The sequence below is a fragment of the Squalius cephalus genome (genome assembly GCF_949319135.1).
Source record: "Squalius cephalus genome assembly, chromosome: 17".
NCBI lineage: Eukaryota > Metazoa > Chordata > Actinopteri > Cypriniformes > Leuciscidae > Squalius > Squalius cephalus.
The window spans coordinates 35,255,509-35,281,246 of NC_137138.1; the positions used below are offsets into that span (position 1 = coordinate 35,255,509).

The 25,738-nt window shown below is 40.5% G+C and overlaps 1 protein-coding gene across 26 annotated transcripts in view; it reads left to right on the forward strand.

Moving 5' to 3' along the window:
• Nucleotides 1-17,411, forward strand: part of rapgef6 (Rap guanine nucleotide exchange factor (GEF) 6) — a 158,389-nt gene extending 140,978 nt beyond the window's left edge. For 5 of the 26 annotated variants that reach the window (XM_079847102.1, XM_079847122.1, XM_079847121.1 and 2 more), the window contains 7 exons: nt 1,331-1,510; nt 2,398-2,523; nt 5,354-5,446; nt 6,410-6,584; nt 7,924-8,342; nt 10,155-10,469; nt 15,208-17,411. In XM_079847102.1, the coding sequence (XP_079703228.1) occupies nt 1,331-1,510; nt 2,398-2,523; nt 5,354-5,446; nt 6,410-6,584; nt 7,924-8,342; nt 10,155-10,469; nt 15,208-15,230 (1,331 nt within the window). In that variant the 3' untranslated portion in view covers nt 15,231-17,411. The remainder of the gene's footprint in view (nt 1-1,330; nt 1,511-2,397; nt 2,524-5,353; nt 5,447-6,409; nt 6,585-7,923; nt 8,343-10,154; nt 10,470-15,207) is intronic. The other 21 variants (XM_079847123.1, XM_079847103.1, XM_079847125.1 and 18 more) reach the window with 7 other exon arrangements.
• Nucleotides 17,412-25,738: the final 8,327 nt, after the last annotated feature.

Sequence of the window (25,738 nt, forward strand, 5' to 3'; positions counted from 1 at the left end):
GGTGTCCTAGTGTTGTTCATGTTTGTGATGATAATGCCTTGAAACGATCTGGGCCTTTTGTTCACCTCAGACTGTAGAGTTGTACTATAGCCGAGTGTTTAGTTGAATTAATGAAGGAACGTCAGTAGCTCTGCTTCCATCCAACGCTGCAAGTTTAACAGTAACACTTTACAATAAGGTGTTTTATCCCTTTACATTAGTTAACCTGAACTAACAATAAACAATAATTCTACAGCATTTATTTATCTTTATGTTTATTTCAACATTTACAATCAAAAGTTGCGTGTGTTAAAATTATTTAATTAACATAATAGCAATGAACAGTCCAATTTTATTTACTAACATTAACAAAGATTAATAAACAGATGTAACAAATATCGGTAGTTCACACATCAACTAATGTAAAGTAATGGGACCTTATTTTAAAGTGTTGCCAGTTTAATATGGGTTTGAATACGGCACAAAACATTTGCAAATAAAGCGCATGCATTCAAGAGAACAAAATCATCACTTCCTGGGAAACCGGCTCAGAATATCAGTAATAAACTGAGTTTCTGCATCGAGGCTGTTTCCCTCCATCATAAACGAGTGTGTCTCAGAGCGTCAGACGAGACTCAGTAAACGCTGTGATGTTCTCCAGCGTTCTGATGCTGGCGTTCGGGAACACACTCGTGTGTGTGAGACGCTTCTGGAGGGAGTTAAACCCAATCATTCTGATCACACACTTTCAGAAACACCAAACCAACATTAGAGACGCTGCGACGCCATTGGTCCACTGATTACTCCAGCTATCCAATCACAGGCAAAGTCACATGAGGTTTTGAGGGATTTATTAAGTAAATGTGTTTTCATCGAAGTTTATTCACATCTTCTACTAAAAAAATCACTTTTTTTCCATCCAGCTTTTTTTAAATGCGAAATCCCAAAATCTGCATAAAAACAGGTGGATGGAAACACAGCTAATGAGTGTGTGTGTGTGTGTGTGTGTGTGTGTGTGTGTGTGTGTGTGTGTGTGTGTGTGTGTGTTCCTGCAGTGTTGAAGAACACTATGATGATCTGTCACTCTAACTCAGTTCCTGATGTTGTGTGTGTGTGTGTGTGTGTGTGTGTGTTCCTGCATTGTTGAAGAACACTATGATGATCTGTCACTCAAACGCCGTTCCTGATGTTGTGTGTGTGTTTGTGTATGTGTGTGTGTGTGTGTGTGTGTGTGTGTGTGTGTGTTCCTGCACTGTTGAAGAACACCATGATGATCTGTCACTCAAACGCCGTTCCTGATGTTGTTGTTGTGTGTGTGTGTATGTGTGTGTGTGTGTGTGTGTTCCTGCAGTGTCGAAGAACCTGAACGAGCGGCGCTCCACTAAGTCGGACATGTCTCCGGTGTCGCTGCGCTCGGGCCCGTCCTCCTCCCGGCCGCAGAACCGCGTGTCTCAGGTGCTCCAGGTTCCTCCCGTTAGCCTGTACCCGCTGCGCAAGAAGAGCCTCGCTAAAGACCTGAGCGCCTCCTTCAGTACGTGACCCGTCTCCATCTCACACATGTGCTACACCATCATCACGTGATGCGTTTGGGTCCTCACACACATTCCATCATTTTACAGATATCATTTTTACTTATTCTATCGAGCCTTTTTTCATAAGAAACATCTGCACTGAAACACTGCAATGCTTTTCTTACTTAGTATTTTTGTCTTGTTTCCAGTCCATATATCTGAAAATACAAGATCAGAGATCAAGATTTTTTTATTTTGGGTCCTCATACACAATTCCATCATTTTACATATGTGACCCTGGGCCACAAAGCCAGTCATAAGAGTACATTTTTAAAAAATTTAGATCTATGATGAATAAATAAGCTTTCCATTGATGTGTGGTTTGTTAGGATAGGACAATATTTGGCTGAGATTCGACTATTGTAAATCTGGAATCTGAGGGTGCAAAAAATCAAAACATTGAGAAAATCTCCTTTAAAGTTGTTCATTTATCTTCGCGCTTTTGCTGCATTCACTCACACAGATATTTTGTATATATATTTACGGAAGGAAATGTACAAAATATCTTCATGGATCATGATCTTTACTTAATATCCTAATGATTTTTGGCATAAAAGAAAAATCCATAATTTTGACCCATACAATGTATTGTTGGCTATTGCCACAGATAAACCCAGGCGACATGTGATCCAGGGTCACATATATAATATTGACTTATTTTACCCCAAATATACCCGTGCGACTTGTGACTGACTTTTCTTGGGCTTTTATGTTTTGTTTTTAGCTGTGATAGTGTTATCTGTGTTTTATTGTTCTTTTATTTTAAAATTGTAGCACTTTGTAAAGCACTTTGTGATTTCTCTCTGTGATAGGTGCTTTATAAATAAAGTTTACTTACTCACTTCAGGTCCCAACTCGCCTCAGACGCCGAAGAAGGCCGACGACGCGAGCGTGAAGAGAGCCGAGGACCCGTCCACCGTCTCGTCCCTGCACTCCAGTCCCACCGTCTCCCCTCAGGGATCTCCTCGCAAAGGTGCGACAAACCATCTCAGTCACTGTAAAACAATATTTACAATTAGTCATTTAGCAGACGCCTTTGTCCAAAGCGACTTACAAACGAGGAATGCAGTGAGCGGGTCATCATGAAGAGGCAAAAACAACACAAGAAGTGCTCAAAATACACTTCAGGCATTGCTTAGAGTAGCGGAAGCCAGACAAGCGAGGGTTAAAGAACATTTTTTAAACATAAAGACATGACTATATTTTCTGTTCCTGGTCTTCTGCTGTATTCATCTCAGTAGTGGCTCTCAACTTCTCATCATTTACGTGCTGAAAGCGGACGCACTGGAGCAGATGCTAGCTCTACAGTATCATATTAGATATCATATTATATCTATATGTAGTATCATATTATAAGCTACTGTATCATATTAGATTTGCACATTTGTAACGCCTCTAACATGATCAATAATCCTGTCGCACACAGTCTCCTCCAGTCCTTCTGTCTCTGATTGAGAGTTTAGACTCTTTTATCAAGTAAAAGTCTTTTAGTGTAATTGTACAATCGTCCTCCTTCAGCTCGTGTGTTTCTGCTGTCAAATCTGCTCTGATTTATATCAAGGAAACATAAGAATAACTTTCATATTGTTAGTAATATTTCAGACTAACGCAGCTTCGGTTTACTTGATTATCCAGACATCATTTTTTAATTTTTTAGAAAAATCAAGTATCAAATATTATCATCAGGCTTTTGATCACGTTTATTTTTCATCTCTCAATCATCGTTGTATTGCATTGCATTATATGTTTTAAAACTACAGAGCTTTGATCATAAAACTAAGCATTTAAATATCATCTTACTAAGACATTATTGGCAGATATAGAGTGATTTTATATGATTTAATGGCAGTATCTGCTATACTGTTATAAAGATCTCATTGATTTACATCACAAGCATCAGAATTTCATCTTAGTTTTTGGCCATATAGATACACTCACATAAAGGATTATTAGGAACACCTGTTCAATTTCTCATTAATGCAATTATCTAATCAACCAATCACATGGCAGTTGCTTCAATGCATTTAGGGGTGTGGCCCTGGTCAAGACAATCTCCTGAACTCCAAACTGAATGTCAGAATGGGAAAGAAAGGTGATTTAAGCAATTTTGAGCGTGGCATGGTTGTTGGTGCCAGACGGGCCGGTCTGAGTATTTCACAATCTGCTCAGTTACTGGGATTTTCACGCACAACCATTTCTAGGGTTTACAAAGAATGGTGTGAAAAGGGAAAAACATCCAGTATGCGGCAGTCCTGTGGGCGAAAATGCCTTGTTGATGCTAGAGGTCAGAGGAGAATGGGCCGACTGATTCAAGCTGATAGAAGAGCAACTTTGACTGAAATAACCACTCGTTACAACCGAGGTATGCAGCAAAGCATTTGTGAAGCCACAACACGCACAACCTTGAGGCGGATGGGCTACAACAGCAGAAGACCCCACCGGGTACCACTCATCTCCACTACAAATAGGAAAAAGAGGCTACAATTTGCATGAGCTCACCAAAATTGGACAGTTGAAGACTGGAAAAATGTTGCCTGGTCTGATGAGTCTCGATTTCTGTTGAGACATTCAGATGGTAGAGTCAGAATTTGGCGTAAACAGAATGAGAACATGGATCCATCATGCCTTGTTACCACTGTGCAGGCTGGTGGTGGTGGTGTAATGGTGTGGGGGATGTTTTCTCGGCACACTTTAGGCCCCTTAGTGCCAATTGGGCATCGTTTAAATGCCACGGCCTACCTGAGCATTGTTTCTGACCATGTCCATCCCTTTATGACCACCATGTACCCATCCTCTGATGGCTACTTCCAGCAGGATAATGCACCATGTCACAAAGCTCGAATCATTTCAAATTGGTTTCTTGAACATGACAATGAGTTCACTGTACTAAAATGGCCCCCACAGTCACCAGATCTCAACCCAATAGAGCATCTTTGGGATGTGGTGGAACGGGAGCTTCGTGCCCTGGATGTGCATCCCACAAATCTCCATCAACTGCAAGATGCTATCCTATCAATATGGGCCAACATTTCTAAAGAATGCTTTCAGCACCTTGTTGAATCAGTGCCACGTAGAATTAAGGCAGTTCTGAAGGCGAAAGGGGGTCAAACACAGTATTAGTATGGTGTTCCTAATAATCCTTTAGGTGAGTGTATATTAGTGTTGGGCAACCATTAATCGTGATTAATCGCATCCAAAATAAAAGTTTGTGTTTACATAATATATGTGTGTGTACTGTGTGTATATATAAATACACACACATGCATGTATATATTTAAGAAATATTTCCATGTATAAACTGTATATATATGTATACATAATATTAATATTTGATATATAAATAAAAAAAATTCTTAAATATATACATGCATATGTGTGTGTATTTATATATACACAGTACATACACACATATTATGTAAACACAAACTTTTATTTTGGATGGCCAGCACTAAAATATATCAGTGCATATTTTTATATGCACTAGATTTTTTTTTTTAATTATGTTGTTAAAAGGGCCGATAAACATCCATTTAAAAAGACTATTATTTCACATGTCAGGCATTACAGGGTTAATTGTGTCTCTAATGATATGCATGCATTAAGGCTTCATTGATTCTGAAATATTCCCATGATTCATTGATTCTGAAATGCATAACTTAGATCACCTCTGATAACAGATCACTCTAAGTTATAATGTGGACTCGTGCATTTTCTGTAAAGCTGCTTTGAAACGATGTGTATTGTGAAAGCGCTATACAAATGAATTTAATTGATCCTGAAATTTTCCCATGATTCTCTCCCAGCAGCCGGAGCTCCCAGACTGAATCTGTCGGGGTCGTCGTCGTCTCTGGCCAGCGAGGTCAACACTCGAGCGCCAGCGCGCACATACGGCATAGGTGGGGCTTTCCTTCATAGACAGATGCTGAAGATGACCTGTCAGAGCGACAGACAGCACGAGAATAGACAGAGGCCGCAAGAGAAGCCACGCAAGCGCTTCAGGTCCCCCTTCACACTCTTTAGAGACAGGAGCCAGTCCAGGGACAGGAGCGAGGCGTTGAGACAGGACGATCAGCAGACAGACAGTCTGAAACACACTGAGAGGACAGACAGACACTGCAGGAGGAAAACTGTGTGATGACCTGATCACGTGTCACCTGAGTTAAACACTAGTTCAGCCAGAGATCCTGTCATCATCATCATCATCATCGAGCCACATTCACTCAGTTTTCTCTCAAAGCTGACAGGTTTGACAGCGATCGCAACACGATTAGATCGAGTGTGTGGTTCATTATTGGTTATTCTTCACACAAAACCATCACCGTTTGTGTTTCACACGAGTTGAGTGAATGATGACGGGATCTTTGAAGTGCTTTTAAGTGTGATGTCATGCATTGTTCAGGGAGTTGATGAGTTGATGAAGATCCTGTCATCGAGCCACACTCTCAGATGTCATTTGAGTGATCAAAGTTGACACGTCAAGATAGGTCGCAACACGATTAGATCGAGTGTGTGATTCATTTTTATTTATTTTTTCACACAAAACACTCAGCGTTTGTGTTTCACACGAGTTGAGTGAATGATGGCAGGATCTTTGAAGTGCTTTTAAGTGTAATGTCATGCATTGTTCAGGGAGCAGATGAGTTGATGAGTTGATGTGTTGTTCAGAGAGCTGATGAGTTGATGTGTTGTGATTGTGCCATCGTCGATGGTTCTTCACTTTAAATGATCTGGCTGTGAGTTTCCTCAGTTGTGTAATAAAGGCAGATGTTTGCATTGCTCTGTTGGCTCCGTGTCGTGCTCATGATGTCCTGCGAGTGTGACGACACACACACTGATCTTCTGTCTGCTCTGTCTGATAGGTTACGCCCTGATGCCGGTCGTCAGATCTGAGCTGTCCGACTCCAGCGAGATCTCCTCCCGCTCCAGCATCGTCAGTAACAGCTCTGTGGACTCCATGCTCACAGCAAACACCGTCAGCTGCCCGTCAGAGACGCCCGCGAACTCTCACGCCGACCTCACGCAGCCCGGCACCAGGTGCATATCACACAACACCTCAGCCTTAGCCTTTTGTTGAATTTTGAAGTTTGAAATTTATTATGGGTAACATAATGCTTTCTGTGTCTTTGTTTGATCATAATGCACAAACTAATCACAAACAAAGTAGTCTTTGATAATGCCTAAATCTCTATACAAATGCAAAACTTAATAAAAGTAAATAATTATGTCTGGAAATGTCCGGCATGAGGTATATATCCCACAACACCTTTTTTTTTGTGAAGTTCAAATTTGATTACCTGAGTAACAAAATGCTTTTTCAATTGGGCTATTGTTTAAAAACAGCAGATGATTATGGCGTCTCCAGTTGTAAGTCTCCAGTTGTAAGTCTCCAGTTGTAAGTCTCCAGTTATAAGTCTCCAGTTGTAAGTCTCTAATTATTGACTCCAGTTGTAAGTCTCCAGTTGTAAGTCTCCAGTTGTAAGTCTCCAGTTGTAAGTCTCCAGTTGTAAGTCTCCAGTTGTAAGTCTCCAGTTGTAAGTCTCTAGTTATTGACTCCAGTTATAAGTCTCCAGTTGTAAGTCTCTAGTTATTGACTCCAGTTATAAGTCTCCAGTTATAAGTCTCCAGTTGTAAGTCTCCAGTTGTAAGTCTCTAGTTATTGACTCCAGTTATAAGTCTCCAGTTGTAAGTCTCCAGTTATTGACTCCAGTTGTAAGTCTCCAGTTGTAAGTCTCCAGTTGTAAGTCTCCAGTTTTAGGTCTCCAGTTGTAAGTCTCCAGTTATAAGTCTCCAGTTGTAAGTCTCCAGTTGTAAGTCTCCAGTTGTAAGTCTCCAGTTGTAAGTCTCCAGTTATAAGTCTCCAGTTATAAGTCTCCAGTTATAAGTCTCCAGTTGTAAGTCTCTAGTTATTGACTCCAGTTATAAGTCTCCAGTTGTAAGTCTCCAGTTATTGACTCCAGTTATAAGTCTCCAGTTGTAAGTCTCTAGTTATTGACTCCAGTTGTAAGTCTCCAGTTGTAAGTCTCCAGTTATAAGACTCCAGTTGTAAGTCTCCAGTTGTAAGTCTCCAGTTGTAAGTCTCCAGTTATAAGTCTCCAGTTATAAGTCTCCAGTTGTAAGTCTCCAGTTGTAAGTCTCCAGTTGTAAGTCTCCAGTTATAAGTCTCCAGTTATAAGTCTCCAGTTGTAAGTCTCCAGTTGTAAGTCTCCAGTTGTAAGTCTCCAGTTATAAGTCTCCAGTTGTAAGTCTCCAGTTGTAAGTCTCCAGTTGTAAGTCTCCAGTTGTAAGTCTCCAGTTATAAGTCTCCAGTTGTAAGTCTCCAGTTATTGACTCTATTTTCGACTCTCAGTCACTGTGCACTTTTCTTTCGCCGTAGTTCATCTTCACTTCGACCCTCTGCGCTGAGGGAGTCCAGAGTCCCGTGTTCGACGAGCGGTGAGGAGCTAACGGTACCCGAACACTCCTCGGTCTCTGAGATGGCCGACAGCGGGCGCGGGAGCTGGACCTCCTGCTCCAGTAACTCCCACGACAGCCTCCAGACTCTCCCAGGGACGCGCGCCCCGGACCTGCTCACCCACCGCCACACGCCCATGGGCGGCCCGATCGCTGAGGTGGAGACCGGCTCCAGAGACGGCTCTGAGCTCAGTCAGTCCTCTAGCTCGCTGTCGGACACTTACGAGGGAAGCTACGGCACCATCAAACGCAAGAGCTCAGATCACGCAGCCTCCGACGGGCAGAACAGCACAGATCCTGCGTACAAGATGATCACGTCCAGCACGGAGAAGGGACTCATAGGTGAGCGTGAGCTTCGGCTTCTACACGTGACACGGCAGATTTCACTATCCTCTCAATGTGCAGCTCTTTTGGCTTGCGCTGCTGAGTGCTTGTGTCTTGATACCTCGAGGACACACATGTATATATACAGTATATAGTAGTCAACATTTGAAGTGGATCAAAACCTTTCATCAAAGTTATACATGAATTTTGAACAATACCCGTTCTTGAACCGAACTTTTTTGATCCACTTCAAATGTTGACTACTGTACATCAGTAGAGCGATTTACCCAGGACGTCCTGCGCTTTGCACAAATAGGGCATAAACTGGTGTCTTGATACACTTTTACAATAAAGGCATCTGTTTAATCAAAGTCAGATGTATTTGGATAGTGCATTTTCTCATCTATGCTCAAAAAGGGGTTGACAGTTAAAAGATTACCTTTATTTTCATTAAGTAATGTCTCTGATTTCTAAGTACTATAACAGTAGTAACAGTGAGTTGCTAGAAAGTCAACACATGATGCTTTGGTGCCTCGGTGAGCAATCAATTATCCTCTAATCTATCTAGTTTTAAAGTCAAATCAAGTCACCTTTATTTATACAGCGCTTTATACAATACAGAGTGTTTCAAAGCAGCTTTACAGTGATAACAGGAAAATAATGCAACAGAGTTTGTTTCTAGAAGAAAATAGCGTCATATTCCAGCTTAAGAAAGTTCAGTGATGGTTCATTTCTGTTGTAAAAAAGTTATTAATTTAGTTTATTTATCTATACAGCCGCTCTGGAGAAAACAGTGATGTCATCGTCCAGCTCACTTCAGTTCTTACACGTCAAATGCACTTAAATTCATAGAAAATCTGTTGCACTGATCTTCAGTTCATAGTAGAAGAACACAGTTTATTAGTCGCTTCTTTTAATGACCAAACCCAACATTCAGCCTCATTAAAAAAACACTGGAACATTTGTTCCAAAAAGAACAAAAAGGACATGAGCATCACTATCAGTAACTATAAACTAGTTAGAGAATCAACCCGTGACACATTTTCATTTCTACGTTCTATTCAGGGTTTGAAATGAACACTCGCCAAATGCGGGTAGAATGAACTGTGGTGTGTAATGCTGTCAGATCACGAGCCAATTTGCCATGTTACTTATTATATTTACTCACTTTGCTGGAATCGTACAAGACAAATCTGCGCAGATTTAGGACAAATACCCGTGAGTCATGATATATTAAATACAGCGTATTGCACAGAATCTGCTCATATCTGGCTCACTTATGTGTCACTACGCTACAAATAACGACACGCTTGTTCATTTGCAATGAAGCAACAGCGAAGATTATAAAGCATTTGGTAAACAATTTTAGCAAATCCTGGCTTATCCTGAGACCACAGGTTTGAATAAGAAATGAATGTATGAAATCCAAATTTCAAGCTGTGACATCTGGTTTATTTATTTATTATTATTATTATGTTTTTTTTGGGTTGGCTAGTAGAAGTTCTGAATGGCCGGTAAATTAAAGATTTAGTAGCCAAATTGGCCGGTGAGTGAAAAAGTTCATTTCAAACCCTGGTTTTATTTATTTAATGTTCTTCTATCAGAGATAAATGTTGCAGAAGCGTGTTTTTGTGCCCTGTTTGTGTGAAGCGTTCAGCGTTCATCCTCGACGTGACTCGTGCATGCTTGTGTCAGTTTCTTTGATTTACGTACCCCGTTTCTTTAATTGATGTTTGCCTTGTGTCTGTGTGTGTTTGTGTGTGTGTGTTTTCTGTGCTCCTTCCCCTTCATCACATCACTTCCTGCACCTGTCCTCCTGCTTCCTGCCAGTGTACTGTGTAACATCACCCTGCAAAGACGATAGGTTCACGGCGCCGCCCCCGACCCCGGCGGGGTACCAGGGCCTGAGTCTGGGCGACACACTCGCGCGGGACGGAGGAAAAGCCCACGTAAAGCCGCCCGATTATAGCGTGGCCTTGCAGAGGTGTAAGCTGAGACACAGCCTGGCCGAGCCCAGCCGGTCCCGACCGCCCAGTGTTACTCTCCAAACTCAGGCTGAGAGCGAGGAGGGTACGTGGCCGATCCCTGCGGAGCTCGGAAACACGGCCGGCTCGCATTTCACCCCCACAGCTAAAGAAGCTAATGGTATTTTACACCAGGAAAAGATGGTTTATGACTACTTCTGTATCACGGCAGCATTTGTGGAGTTTAATCAAAGCCGATATTAAAGGAGTGGTTCACTTCAGAATTACAATTTCCTGATCATTTTCTCACCCCCACATCTAAAGAAGCCAATGGTATATTACACGAGGAAAATATGATTTTTTTTTACTTCTTCTGTATCACGGTAGTATTTGTTGTGCCGAGTTTAATCAAAGCTGATATTAAGGCAAGACATGCAGGCAAAAATATGCACTGGTTTTTATTTGCGTTTGAAATTTTTATTTGTGTTCATAGATTGTGACTTTTTTTCTCCACTTCAGCAGCTTTAAATACTCCATACTTTACAACGTTTTTTCTATCTATATTCTGAAGGTTTGTTCATGACCATTTAATTACTAAAAACATGTTGAACATGTTTCTCTCTCTCTCTCTCTCTCTCTCTCTCTCTCTCTCTCTCTCTCTCTCTCTCTCTCTCTCTCTCTCTCTCTCTCTCTCTCTCTCTCTCATATAGTCATATAAAGAGAAATCCGAAATCCCCTACATAAAAAACCTTTAAAGGTGACATATTATGCCCCTTTTCACAAGATGTAATGTAAATCTATGGTGTCCTCAGAATGTGTCTGTGAAATTTCAGCTCAAAATACCAGATAATTTATTAGAGCTTGTCAAATTTGCCCCTTTTTGGGTGAGCAAAAACACGCCGTTTTTGTGTGTTCCTTTAAATGCAAATGAGCTTTAGCTCCGCCTCCGTTCAGAAGAGGGCGGAGTCTTTACACGAGCTTCAGAAACTCCGGCAAATCTCCCTCATCCAGAATCCCAGAATCACCAGTAGCGAGTGCAGCCTTACGGAGAGACTCAGGAAGAGTTTCTGAATGTTAGCGGAGACATTTCTGTAGTTGTTGTGGAGTTACACTGATCATCTCATCATCATGTTGAACTTCTCCACAAGTGTCCACAGTTCCTGAGGTCTTTATAAGACAGCGGTGACATGTTCTGGTCAATAGTGTTCAGTGCTCGTCTGTGCTCAACCACAGAACAGTTTCAGGCTTTGCTGGATATGGAGTGAAAACAGTCTCAAAACCTTCCACAAATGCACGCGAGAGATCCACATGTGCGCGCAGCAATCCACAAATGCACGCGAGAGATCCACATGTGCGCGCAGCAATCCACAAATGCACGCGAGAGATCCACATGTGCGCGCAGCAATCCACAAATGCACGCGAGAGATCCACACACGCAAAGCAATCCACAAATGCACGCGAGGGATCCACATGTGCGCGCAGCAATCCACAAATGCACGCGAGAGATCCACACACGCAAAGCAATCCACAAATGCACGCGAGAGATCTATACCCGCAAAGCAATCCACAAATGCACGCGAGAGATCCACAAATGCACGCTAGAGATCCACACACGCAAAGCAATCCACAAATGCACGCGAGAGATCCACACACGCAAAGCAATCCACAAATGCACGCGAGAGATCCACACACGCAAAGCAATCCACAAATGCACGCGAGAGATCCACAAATGCACGCGAGAGATCCACATGTGCGCGCAGCAATCCACAAATGCACGCGAGAGATCCACACACGCAAAGCAATCCACAAATGCACGCGAGAGATCCACACACGCAAAGCAATCCACAAATGCATGCGAGAGATCTACACCCGCAAAGCAATCCACAAATGCATGCGAGAGATCTACACCCGCAAAGCAATCCACAAATGCATGCGAGAGATCTACACCCGCAAAGCAATCCACAAATGCACGCGAGAGATCCACACACGCAAAGCAATCCACAAATGCACGCGAGAGATCCACACGCAAAGCAATCCACAAATGCACGCGAGAGATTCTCTCTCACACACACACAGAGATCCACGAATGCACGCGAGAGATCCACACACACGGCAATCATGCATTATTGTCCTTACTCGCATTGCTTTGCTGCTCACAACACAATCCACAACTTTGCTTTATCTGTACCTGTAATTTCAGAGTCTTTTGCATTGGTGTTCTGCCTAAAGAATGCCCCTGAATACCGGTATGCGCTTTTGTATCTGTGGAATCTTTTGAGACTGTCGTTCCACGGCCCTGATTCACAAATGCACACACGCCTATCTGTCCCATAGACTGTGATCTGTCCCCATTACCTGCAAAGATGCTATATGGTGTCTTCCTCCAGAGGGCGCTAACCGGCCTTCGAGCTGAATCTCCCAAAGGGCTGGATTCATTTCGTTTTTCTGAACAAATACCAAATCTAGTGCATACAAATGCATATCTGTCTGTTATGATTGTGTGACACTTGGCTTTTTATGAGATCTCTCGGCTCGATTTTCTCACAAATGTGTCCAGGCAGATTTTCTCACAAATGCAGTTGAGCAACTTCCTCTTCTAAAACAGTAGATGGCGCTAAACTAGGGGATTAATTTAACACTAGACTCCCGGGAGAAGCACTGATTTGAAACTTGCCTTTGCCTACAGCTGAGGAAAATGACCGGTGAACGGATGTGTTTCTCAACTTTCTGTCTTATTTGATCTATAATTAACCTTTTTGAGGTTTTCTTTTGCAAAATGTTTATTGCATATCTAGACAGAAATCCACATTAGCACTTAGTAGCTCTTCACTCTCTCTAGGATAGGGGAATCTATAAGCTGAAAGCTCTGCCATCATATGTTGCTTTTTGTAAATTTTTTCTACATCGGACGCATGCAAAATTACTAAATTAGTGATTATGTCTGCACTGAACGAATCTATTTCTTTCGTTCTCCATAAATTAATGAGAACATTTCATTTAATTGAAAGGAGGGTTTCATTTGTCTGTCCAAAATAATAATCTGGGCACTGCATACGTCACAGGCAAGTTAAGAAAAAATTGTATATTGTTCTTTTTTCCCCATTAATTATTTTATTACATTAACAGTTCAGCTGACTGAATTCCAATTAAATAAATAAATAAGTGGAACCCTCCTTTCAATTAAATGAAATGTTCTCATTAATTTATGGAGAACGAAAAAAATAGACTTGTTCAGTAAATGTAACGTTTTTACAAAAATTTAAAAAAGCAACATATGATGGCAGAGCTTTCAGTTTATAGATTCCCCTAAATGCTAATCTGTCTAGATATGCAATAAACATTTTGCAAAAGAAAACCTCAAAAAGTTAATTATAGATCAAATAAGACAGAAAGTTGAGAAACACATCCGTTCACCGGTCATTTTCCTCAGCTGTAGGCAAAGGCAAGTTTCAAATCAGTGCTTCTCCTGGAGACTAGCGCTAAATTAATCCCCTAGTTTAGCGCCAACTACTGTTTTAGAAGAGGAAGTTGCTCAACTGCAGAGAAAATCTGCCTGGACACATTTGTGAGAAAATCGAGCCGAGAGATCTCATAAAAAGCCAAGTGTCACACAATCATAACAGACAGATATGCATTTGTATGCACTAGATTTGGTATTTGTTCAGAAAAACTAAATGAATAGGGTTAGGGTTAGGGTTAGGGGTTACGGGACAGATAGGCTTGTGTAATATTATAATAAGATCCTATTCATACGTCAGAAGGGGAGCAAAATTTGATCGGCTTATTTTTTGACATGCTTGCGGAGAAAGACTCACCAGAACACAGTTACTGGGTTTCACTTTTCAAGTTTTCTGGGTTGGTAGAAGCACCGCAGACCCGATTATAGCACTTTAACACTTTTTCATGATATGTCCCCTTTAATATGTCAACAAAATCAAACAAGAATTTTGAACCTGGCTTTATCCAATGTAGTGCAGATTTCTGTTCCGGAAATGTTTGCAAAAGAATGCATATTTAATTAGATAATCTAATGCCTCACTTGTATATTTAAGCAACATTTCAGAAAACTTGTTATACATTTGTTTAGTTTTTTTGGGTGAAATCTGTCATATTTTTACTCTATTCACCTGGGGTGTCTTGCCTTAATAAAATAACAACAGAGGGAGGAGAATACTGACTGGGAATATCCCGGACGAGCCCCCAGATCAGACAAACTCAACGCTAATCATAAAATCATCATTATTAATAGTATGTTTTCCAATTCAGTGGCTGTAAAACTAATTGAAAATGCTTTATAGTGTAAATGATGCGTTTTCCTCAGCAAGTGAACAAACTCTTTACAGTCACACTAATCGTCTCTGGATTGCCGATCTGCGTACAAAATAGGCTTTATTTTATGCAAAATATCATTAATATTAATATCATCACCGGGGACCCGATTATACCACTTAATCATGGAAAAAAGTCTGATTTTCATGATATGTCCCTTTTAATATGTCAACAAAATCAAACAAGAATTTAGAACCTGGTTTATCCAATGTAGTGCAGATTTCTGTTCTGGAAATGCAAATTAATGCATATTTAATAAAGACTACCGAAAATATCCCGGACGAGCCCCCAGAATCATTATTAGTGTGTTTTCCAATTCAGTGGCTGTAAAACGAATACTATGGTGATGCAGAAATGCTTTATAGTCTAAATGCATTTTTCTCTTAAATTAACAAAATAGGCTTTATTTTATGCAAAATATCATTTCCGTTGGGGTGAAATGTGAGCTGGTGATGTTTTGGTGACCTCGGGTGTAAGTAGCGTTTGAGGTTTGGGATGTGCCGTTGCTGTCCGTCTGTGTCGATGCTTCGCTGTGTGTCGATGACGCTCTCAGCGCTTTAACTGACCGTCTTCATGTGTGTGTGTTTCAGATGAGCAGGTTTCTGCCGTGTGACTGGACCTCAGCGCTTCACACACACTCCTGGTTCATGCCAGAGAAAGGTACAGGTTTGCACCAGTTAAACAAAGTCGTTTAACTACAAAACCTGTCTATCTTTGATCATCGACCAACTCGCTGGAGAAAGACTGTCCAGCAAACGCTCAGAAGTGAAGCCGGACCCAGTTCTCCAACACCTCTTTTCAGTTCACACACACTGTTCACCATCCAACCGGTTCCTCTGGGAGAAAACACGCTTTTGTCTCCGCGTGTGAACATCACATCTTGTGCATGCAGCACTTCTTGAATCAAACACAGATGAATCATGGTCCAGAGACGAGCGGTTATGGTACTGGCGCACTCCTTCTGGATGTGTGTAAAGATGAACAAGGTTACGCCTCATTACGCATGATTTCAGCAACGTTTACACACGTTCTCGGTTTACAGTGTTTCTTCTCGCTGAAATGCGCATCGTCTGCCTAGTTTTTTACGCAATAATAATGTCAATAATGACGTCGTCCGATTGTACAGTCTCAGATGTCGGATTTGCTACTCCTGTCGTTGTACATAGTGAAGCGAGATCAATATTGCTTGTCAAGGGGAGATATATTTATATGCTAGATGTGCATTTTCAGTCCTTGTTAGTTAATGCTCTTTGGACAGAACATTTTGTATAGAATGCAAATGGTTTCATAGTCGTTTCTCTCTGTAAGCAAATGAACACATTTGTATATGAACTAAACCTTCGATGTATAGGGTTGAAATAAATGTATTATATTAAGGGACAATAACTGGAGTATTACATTTTTATGGTTTACTTTACCTGTCTGGACCCAGATGCTTTTCTTCTTATTGTTATTTTATTTTTTGAGTATGTTGTTTTGCTATGAACAGCATTGATTGTATTAATGATATATAAGCATAAAGGGTTTTTTAATGTATGTTTTATTGTAAATGAATGTTATGATCATGTACAGCTGAGAAGAGAGTGCGCTATATAAACTGTATTTTCACTATTTTGTTGAAATAAATCGGGGGTTGTGACCGCTCCTGTTCCTGGGCAGAAATGATTTCTTTCTGGAAACTCTGCTTCCATTCTTCTGTTTCCATTGACTGGAAAAGATTTTAGTCTTTGACAGTCAGAGGAGCACAAACCTAACCTTCCTTACTTGCTTACACTACACAACACACTTAACGATTGGTTTCAGGTCGGGACATTCTGCCGAACTCAACCGTGTTAGAGCTTGCACTGAAAAAACATGGATGTCAACCATAGACTGTAAAAAAAGATGGACGACGCACCTTCACTCTCTACCATTGTAGAAAATTGAAACCGGCAATGTCCAAATATGGCTTCTTGGCGCCCGAGTCGCGGTATCTGTTATGTCTAGGTCCAGGTAATCATGAAGACAAGAAAGTTTCTCATTTCTTCAAGGTTTATTCAAACCCACAAGCAATATAACGGTGCCAGCCATTTACATGATTAGGCAGCAGGTGCAACCACCTCCATTCTTACTCTACACCTTTTATAGGTATCAACATGTGGACTACAGCGCCATCTCCTGACAAGTACATAAACACAACAGTATCACTGCCTCGCTCTCACTCGCGCAGACTTGGCTAGTACAGTTTACTGCAGAACAACTCATTATGTCAGTGTGAACAGTTATGAAAATATAGAAATTTAAGTTAAAGCTCCAATCTCCTCCCGAAAATCGCGAAAGTCGGTTTGTGTCCAACCTGGTTGTCCTGGGAATAACTCCTGGCTTGGCCGATCGTCTCCAAACGATCTTTGATGTGTGGTATTTGTAGCAAATTAGCTCAAAATAAATATTAATAATCAATCATAACTTGTAATAATTAATTATGAATATTTGGATCAGTTTATATAATTAGTTTAATGTAGTAAAATTAATATTACAATCAATCTTTTTGTCCCGTGAACACTCAGTGTTAATTGTTTATTAAATCTAAGAAATGTTCATTTCCGGGGAGGGAAATGTCTTTCTTACTGTACAGTCCTACAAAGAGCCCGTAGTCAATATCGAAATTGTAAAATAAACTTTGTTGCAAGCAGAGAATCAGAATAAAATACGTATTGTGCACAAGTTTTATTAACTAAATCACAAACATAAAGCAAGGCAAGTTTATTTATATAGCACATTTCATACACTATGGCAATTCAAAGTGCTTTATATAGAGAGGAATAAAAATAATCAAAAAATATAGCAAGGAAAATTCAAACAGTTATTCAAAAGCTTTACATAGAAAGGAATTATAATAATCACACTATAGCAGTTCATAGAGCTTTGCATAGAAAATACACAAAATAAAAGCAGGGGAAATTAAAACAGTTATAAAAGGAATTAAAAGAAGAATTCAGATGCAAAAAAGCCTCTAAGTGCCATCTGAGATTTTCTTCTAGAATGATCATTTTTATCAAGCTCGTATATTTAAGTTCAGTAATTTCACTTAAATGGCAATGAAAATGACCTATTAATTGTCATTTTATGGGAGAGGCGGCAGGCTGGCGGGCCCCCATGTTCAAGTATAAGGGTGTCCATCAGTGCACGTGGCACTAGGACACCCTAGGCCGGAGGTCGATGATTGACTTTGTGGTCGTTTCATCCGAACTCCGGCCGTATGTCTTGGACACTCGGGTGAAGAGAGGGGCGGAGCTGTCAACTGATCACCACCTGGTGGTGAGTTGGATCCGATGGCCGGGGAGGAAGCTGGACAGACTCGGCAGCTTCGACCGGATCCCGAGGGAGTCTGGAGATATTGAGTCTGAGTGGACCATGTTCTCCACCTCCATTGTTGACGCGGCCCCTCGGTCTCCGGTGCATGTCGAGGCAGCAATCCTCGAACCCGGTGGTGGACACCGGAAGTAAGGGATGCCGTCAAGCTGAAGAAGGAGTCCTATTGGGCCTGGCTGGCTTTTGGTACTCCTGAGGCAGCTGACGGGTACCGGCAGGCCAAGCGGACTGCAGCCCGGGTGGTTGTGGAGGCAAAAAAATCGGGCCTGGGAGGAGTTCGGTGGGGCCATGGAGAAGGACTACCGGTCAGCCTCGAAGAGATTTTGGCAAACCATCCGGTGCCTCAGGAGAGGGAAGCAGTGCCCTACCAATGCTGTCTACAGTGGAGGTGGGCAGCTGTTGACCTCAACTGGGGATGTTGTCGGACGGTCTTTGAGTTCATAAAAAGCTCAGGTGAGTAAGAATCACTCAACAAACACGGTGAGTAATGTCTTGTCCTGTTATTGTCACCCGCACTTCATGTCACATGTTTAGCATAGCCTTCTCTGTTGGCAATATAGGCAGTGGCGCAAAAAGTGGGTATGCGCTATATGCGGCGCATAGGGGCGCGCAGCACCAGGGGGGCGCCAAAGCGATGATCTTTTTTTTTTTTTTTTTTTTTTTTTTTTTTATCTATACGTAGACTGTTGTGCGTTTCTAAATAATTTCTGCATTTCCTCAATGTTATATAACTTTTTAGAGGACTAACAGGCTAGAGTAGGATATTCATAAGATTCCATCATATAATTTTGACATAGAGAGGGGGGGGGGATAATATCGCGAGCAGGCGGGGGCGCCGTGAGCGCTGAGCGAGCACGTACGAGTCGAAAAAGATGGATAAAGCAAAAAAGCTGTCGGGACTAAAAATAGAAAAAGATAGAGGGAAAAGGAGATGGCATGTCAATTGATGCGCCAGCAGCTAAATAAGTGGATGGTCAAAGGCAACCGGTAGGATTTAAAGTGTGACGTCCACGCATGTAGGCTAGGAGATTCCCGGTGGGCCGACGTGCTTTTTGGGCTGATACATCTAGGCTATTTTTTTTTTTGTCTTTGTCTTAACGGCCCACAAAACTCGTACATCGACGGCCCATTCGTTTTATTTTGTTTTGCTTAATTGGTGGCGCTGGGTTAGTGCCGTTGTAATACATTGGTAAAAAAACTAAATATATATATATATATATATATATATATATATATATTTTTTTTTTTTTTTTTTTTTTTTTTTTTTTTTTCCATTACACACGTAGATCAGCGGCCCATTGGTTCTTTTCTTGATTGACACTGGGCTGGCCCAATCACATATTTAATTTGAAGTATAGAAATTAGTACAAAACTAATTATGAAAGTTTCCTTTAGTTTTCAGTGCATTTGTTTAACAATATATGGCTATTACTATCATGGGACTAATATTATTACTATTATTATGTAGTAGTGTAATGTAGACAGACACTGTTACTAAAAAAGGTTTGAATTTTTTCTTTGTTTAATTTGCACACTGAATATGGGTTGGAGCTTTTAATTTTGAACTCTCAAAGTGCACCAGATTGATGAATTCAACATTAAAAAGCACAAATTTTTCTTACGGGGGAGCATGCCCCCGAACCCCCCTAGAAAGACAGAGGTCCACTCAGCAGTGTATTCAGCCCTGTGAAGTATACTTCAATTTTATTCATAAATTACAATTTTATACTTATTTCATCTGTTAGCTATCACGCATTCCTCACTCATTAGGCTACATGGCACAGTTATTTATTTCTTTGTTGTTGTTTTTTTTTGGGGGGGGGGGGTGGGGGGGGCGCCAAAATTGTTGCTGCATACACCTCTGACACTGGGTAGTTGCGCCCCTGAATATAGGATTTATATGTGATAAATGCAAGGAGACAGTTAGGCTGACAGAGAAGATTTTAGAACTAGAAACACGCATCCAAACTTTAATTGAGGATAGTAAGAGTGCTAGAGCTTTAGATACTATTTTGGATGCGCCTAGCATAGTGAACTCTTTACATGAGTCGGTTCCAGCTGAAGTAGAGCCCATGCAGCCGGGCAAATGGGTGACAGTGAGGGATCACTCTACTCGCGGATCAAAAAAACACTCTTCCGTTCCGATTACCATAACAAATCGATTTGCCCCGCTCAGTGAAACACCCACTGAGAATTCTGTTGATTGTGCCCTAGTTATTGGCGATTCTATTACACGGAACGTGAAAATAGAGACACCAGCCACCATAGTCACATGTTTGCCGGGAGCCAGAGCGCCTGACATCAAAGCAAATTTAAAAGTGCTGGCTAATGCTAATCGTAAATTCTCTAAGATCATTATTCATGTCGGCACTAATGATGTTCGACTCCGCCAGTCGGAGATCACCAAAATTAATATTAAAGAGGTGTGTGAACTCGCAAGTACGATGTCAGGCACTGTAATTTGCTCTGGCCCCCTTCCTGTTCGCAGGAGTGATGAGATAGTTAGTAGATTGTGTTCACTGAATCGCTGGCTGTCTAAGTGGTGTCCGCAAAATAATATAGAATTTATAGACAATTGGAAAAGTTTTTGGGGCAAACCTGACCTGTTGAAAAGAGATGGTATTCATCCCTCCTGGGATGGTGCTGCTCTTCTCTCTAGTAATATGGCACATAGTCTTAGAGCTCAAACATGACAATCTGAGGCTCAGGTCAGGAAGCAGACAGACTGGCTTAACCGACCGTCTGCTAGCGGCCTCGCGTCACCAAGGTCAGATAAATCCCATCACATAGAGCCTCTTTCACCTAGCTATCATCATATAGAGACTGTGTCTGTTCCCCGAATTTGGAAATCCAAAAAACGTTTTAACCCATCTAAGGTTAAAAATTTAATTGATGTTCAACAAATAAAAAACAGCTATAATACAGATGAGCAAATGCTAAAGCTTGGGTTGCTGAATATTCAATCGCTTACTTCAAAAGCACTCATTGTTAATGATATGATTTCAGATAATAACCTAGATGTGCTGTGTTTGACAGAAACCTGGCTAAAACCAAACGATTACATTACTTTAAATGAGTCCACCCCGCAAAATTACTGTTATAAACATGAGCCTCGTCTGAAACGCAAAGGGGGAGGAGTTGCTGTAATTTATAGTAATATTTTCAAAACCACTAAGAAATCCAGTTTTAAATATAATTCTTTTGAAGTGTTGGTGCTTAATGTAAAAATATATAGTATAAACGATAAATCACGCTTGAGATTTGTGCTGGCTACTGTATACAGGCCACCAGGGCACCATACAGACTTTATCAAAGAATTTGCGGACTTTCTATCAGAATTAATATTGACTGCAGATAAAGTACTAATTGTTGGGGATTTTAATATACACATCGATAATGAAAAAGATGCATTGGGATTGGCATTTAAAGACATTGTAAACTCTATTGGAGTTAGACAACACGTGTCAGGACCTACTCATCGTCGTAATCATACTCTAGATCTAATATTATCATATGGAATAGATGTTGATGCTGTTGAAATTCTGCAGCAGAGCGATGACATTTCAGATCATTATCTAGTCTCGTGTAAACTTAATTTAGCCAAGGCTGCAAAGCCGACTCCGTGTTTCAAATATGTTAGACCTATCACTTCTGCCACTAAAGATTGCTTTATCAATAATCTTCCTGATCAGTTTCATCATCTCAGCATCCCGGATAGCTTAGAAGAACTTGATATTGCAACAGAAACTTTTAACTCTCTCTTTTCCAGCACTTTAGACACAGTTGCTCCGTTGCGCTTAAAGAAGATTAAAGAAAGTAGTCCAACGCCGTGGTACAACGAGCACACTCAGGCCCTTAAGAGAGCAGCCAGAAAAATGGAGCGCAACTGGAAGAAAACAAAACTAGAGGTATTTCGCATTTCATGGAAAGAGAGCTCGATTGCTTACAGAGAGGCCTTAAAAGCTGCTAGATCTGCTTATTTTTCAAACCTATTAGAAGAAAATAAACATAATCCTAGGTATTTATTTGAAACGGTGGCTAAACTAACGAAAAAGAAAGCTTCAAGCCCAGAAGTTTCCAAGCAACACAGCAGTAATGACTTTATGAACTTCTTCACTTATAAGATTGACAATATCAGGGACAAAATTATAACTATGCAACCGTCTACTACAGTATCGCATCAGGCAGTGCACTGTAGTCTCCCTGAGGGAAAATTTGATTCATTCGTTGCTATAGGAGAAGAAGAATTTACTAAACTCGTTAAATCATCTAAATCTACAACATGCATGTTAGACCCTATACCGACTAAGCTGCTGAAAGAGATGCTCCCAGGGGTCATAGATCCTCTTCTTAACCCCCTGGGGTCGGTGGTATCGCCGGCGATACCAGCTCGCTTTTTTTCAGTTCAGTTCAAAAGAAATTAATTTTGCTCTGTTGACTTTGATATTACAAGCAAGTTTCATACATCAATCGATTCTGTTAAATGTGTATTATTTTTGTGTATACTCACAATAAAAACAAAGTGTTGTGCTTTTTGCCAAATAAAGAAAAATAAACGTGATGCGAGTTCTGCCTTCTCTCTGTAAGTGAATTCCATTCTGAAACGCGTCCGAAAATGAACTGTAACTCAGCGAATACTTCTCACACAGACACGTGAGATATGTCTTTATGAAGCTTGAAATCTCTTCTTTTAAATGAAGTCATTTATATAAAAAACAAATGTTTTCAACTCATGTAATCCGTTTGAAAGCAAGGAGAGGTACCGTTTTTCCTTCTCCCTTCATTATCTCTATAATGAGCTGAGGCTGCCCCGCCCCAGCGCTATTCACATGGTAAATAGTTTAGGTAATCTATGCCTCCTCCCCCCCCCCCCCCCCCTTTTGTCTTTTATTTTTCGTGTTCGCATTTATGAGGAAAAAACAATATTACGTGAAAGTTCTCCATTATGTGCGCGAGCGCTCTGAAAGCGCACTAAAAGACTTTCAAACTTTCACAGAGACCTCAAAACAGAAAGTACAAATCCTTTCTTTAAAACGAATTTCGTTTTGTATTAATTGTATCTTAATTTTAATATTTTTTTCATTAACAAATTTCCTTTAATACATTTAATACATTAAAAAGTAAATATAGGCTAGCAATCACAACATAAGGTGCTTGAACTGGAGATTATATCATCATGAACCGAACCGTAGCCTACTCGCCTCACAGGTCTAAAAAATGTGAAATATATTTACAGAAAGCTGGTTCTAAACAAAACCATCCAAAACAAAAAACTTTGTAGCCTAATAAATGTGCATTTCTCCGGTGCGTTCACTAGCCTACTGCGAAGATCGCGAGTCAATAGCCTATCGTCAGCTTCATCTTTGCCAGAAGTTAATAAACAATTAAAATGTCTTATTGCAATATTTTCCATATTCATAATCATTACTTTTGCTGGATCTTTGAGGCAGCTTTTTAGGTTTATGGCGTTTTGGAAAAGAGCTCTTCACGTACAAACACCGTTTCACCAAGGCACAGCAGCCCTTCAGCACATAAGAACAAAAAGAGAAAAAGCACGGACTTACTAATTACGAAACTTTGATGTGGTTGAACAGGTGAAACAGTCACAAATTCCTCTGCAACTCAAACCTTCTCAGTACGAGTTATGAAGGAAGAGAACAGCATTACAGTTTTCAGCGCGTCCTCCTCTGATTGCTGTGTTCTGACTGAAAAAGTGCGTGCAGGAGCACATGCGCAAAACGTAGGTTTGTAAAATGTCCTTTTGTAAAATGACATATGATAAAATAAAAATAATTAATATATCATTTTACAAAACGGTTTTGCGCATGTGCTTCTGCGCGCACTATTTCGAATATACGTATGCGTTTTTGACGACACGGGACCATGGGCTGGGCCACTCGGAGGTTGCTTCCGGGAATAGTAGGCTACTGATCCACAGTATTAAAAATCGCATACAATTTATAACATAATTGTTTAGAAGGTTATAGTGTGCGTTATTTGTTTTCTCTTTAACTTCTTTAAGCTCTTTTCATGTTTGGGGGGTCGGATTGTACAAATTACTTTTGTTTATCGCTCACAATTGCTTTGTTTATAGCCGACTGATTTATTTTTTTATTTTGCTCACATTTGATTTGCTTAGAGCAAATTTAGAACATTTATTTCCTCCACAGAGGAATTAGAATAAAACAGATTGAAAAACAAAACCTTTGAATCTTGAACCTCTACTTCTTTTGTTATTTGAGCAGGCTGCCTCACTTGATGGCCCTTTAGTCATTGGGGGGGGGGGGGGGGTGTCTATGTCACACCCCTGGTCTGAATCTAATTAATATTGATGGGCCATTACCACTCCCATGCATAAACCTCTTCTGACAAAATAACTGACTTACAAAGTTTAAATCAATGTATTGTGTTATGTGAACGATTAGGCAGGATAATTTTCAGATCATTTTGAAGAAAAAACACTAGGCGATGACATCCATTAGTGAAAAGTCTTATTGGCACATATTTAGCATGTGTTTTGTGGTCTTATTTCAGCAACTTTCATTTTATTTTTTTTCAATAACCATGCATAAACATTATTCTCTCAAAAAATGCTATTGTATTGTTGATCACATATTATGGTACTGTTTGTGCTATATAGAGTGAATTTACACCTTTGCCATTGACATGTTTATAAATAACTGAAAAAAAGAACAAATGTCTGAGCATGTCAAAACACCTCCAGGGCCCAGAAAACCCCTCAGACCCCAGAGGGTTAATATCATTAATTCATCTCTTTGTCTCTAGGATACATACCAAAAACCTTTAAGCTGGCTATGATTAAACCGCTTGTTAAAAAAAACGCAACTTGATCCTACAGAATTAGTCAATTACAGGCCGATCTCGAATCTACCTTTTCTGTCAAAGATATTAGAAAAGGCAGTATCCTCACAACTGTGTTCCTTTCTTGAAAGAAATGATATCTGTGAGGATTTCCAGTCCGGTTTTAGACCGTGCCATAGTACCGAGACTGCTCTCGTTAGAGTCACAAATGATTTGCTCTTATCATCCGATCGTGGTTGTGTCTCTCTATTAGTGTTACTCGATCTTAGTGCTGCATTTGACACCATTGACCACAACGTTCTTTTAAATAGATTAGAACATTATGTTGGCATTAGTGGAATTGCACTAGCATGGTTTAAATCATACTTATCTGACCGTTATCAGTTTGTAGCAGTAAATGATGAGATGTCTCATCGATCACAAGTTCAGTATGGCGTACCACAAGGCTCAGTACTAGGACCGCTGCTGTTCACCCTGTACATACTACCCTTAGGAGATATCATTAGGAAACATGGAATTAGCTTTCACTGTTATGCCGACGATACTCAGCTGTATATTTCTTCAAAACCAAACGAAACTTACCAATTCACAAAATTAACGGAATGCATAGCTGATATAAAAAATTGGATGACTCGTAATTTCCTACTACTTTATTCTGAAAAAACTGAGATTCTAATTATTGGACAAAAAACTTCCTCACGTAATAATCTAGAATACTGTCTAACACTTGATGGCTGCTCTGTTAAGTCTTTGCCGTCGGTTAGGAACCTGGGTGTGCTCTTTGATACCAATCTTTCATTTGAAAGTCACGTGTCTAGTATCTGTAAAACCGCATTTTTCCATCTTAAAAATATATCTAAATTACGCCATATGCTCTCATTGACAAATGCGGAACAATTAGTTCATGCGTTCATGACCTCAAGGCTAGATTATTGTAATGCTCTACTG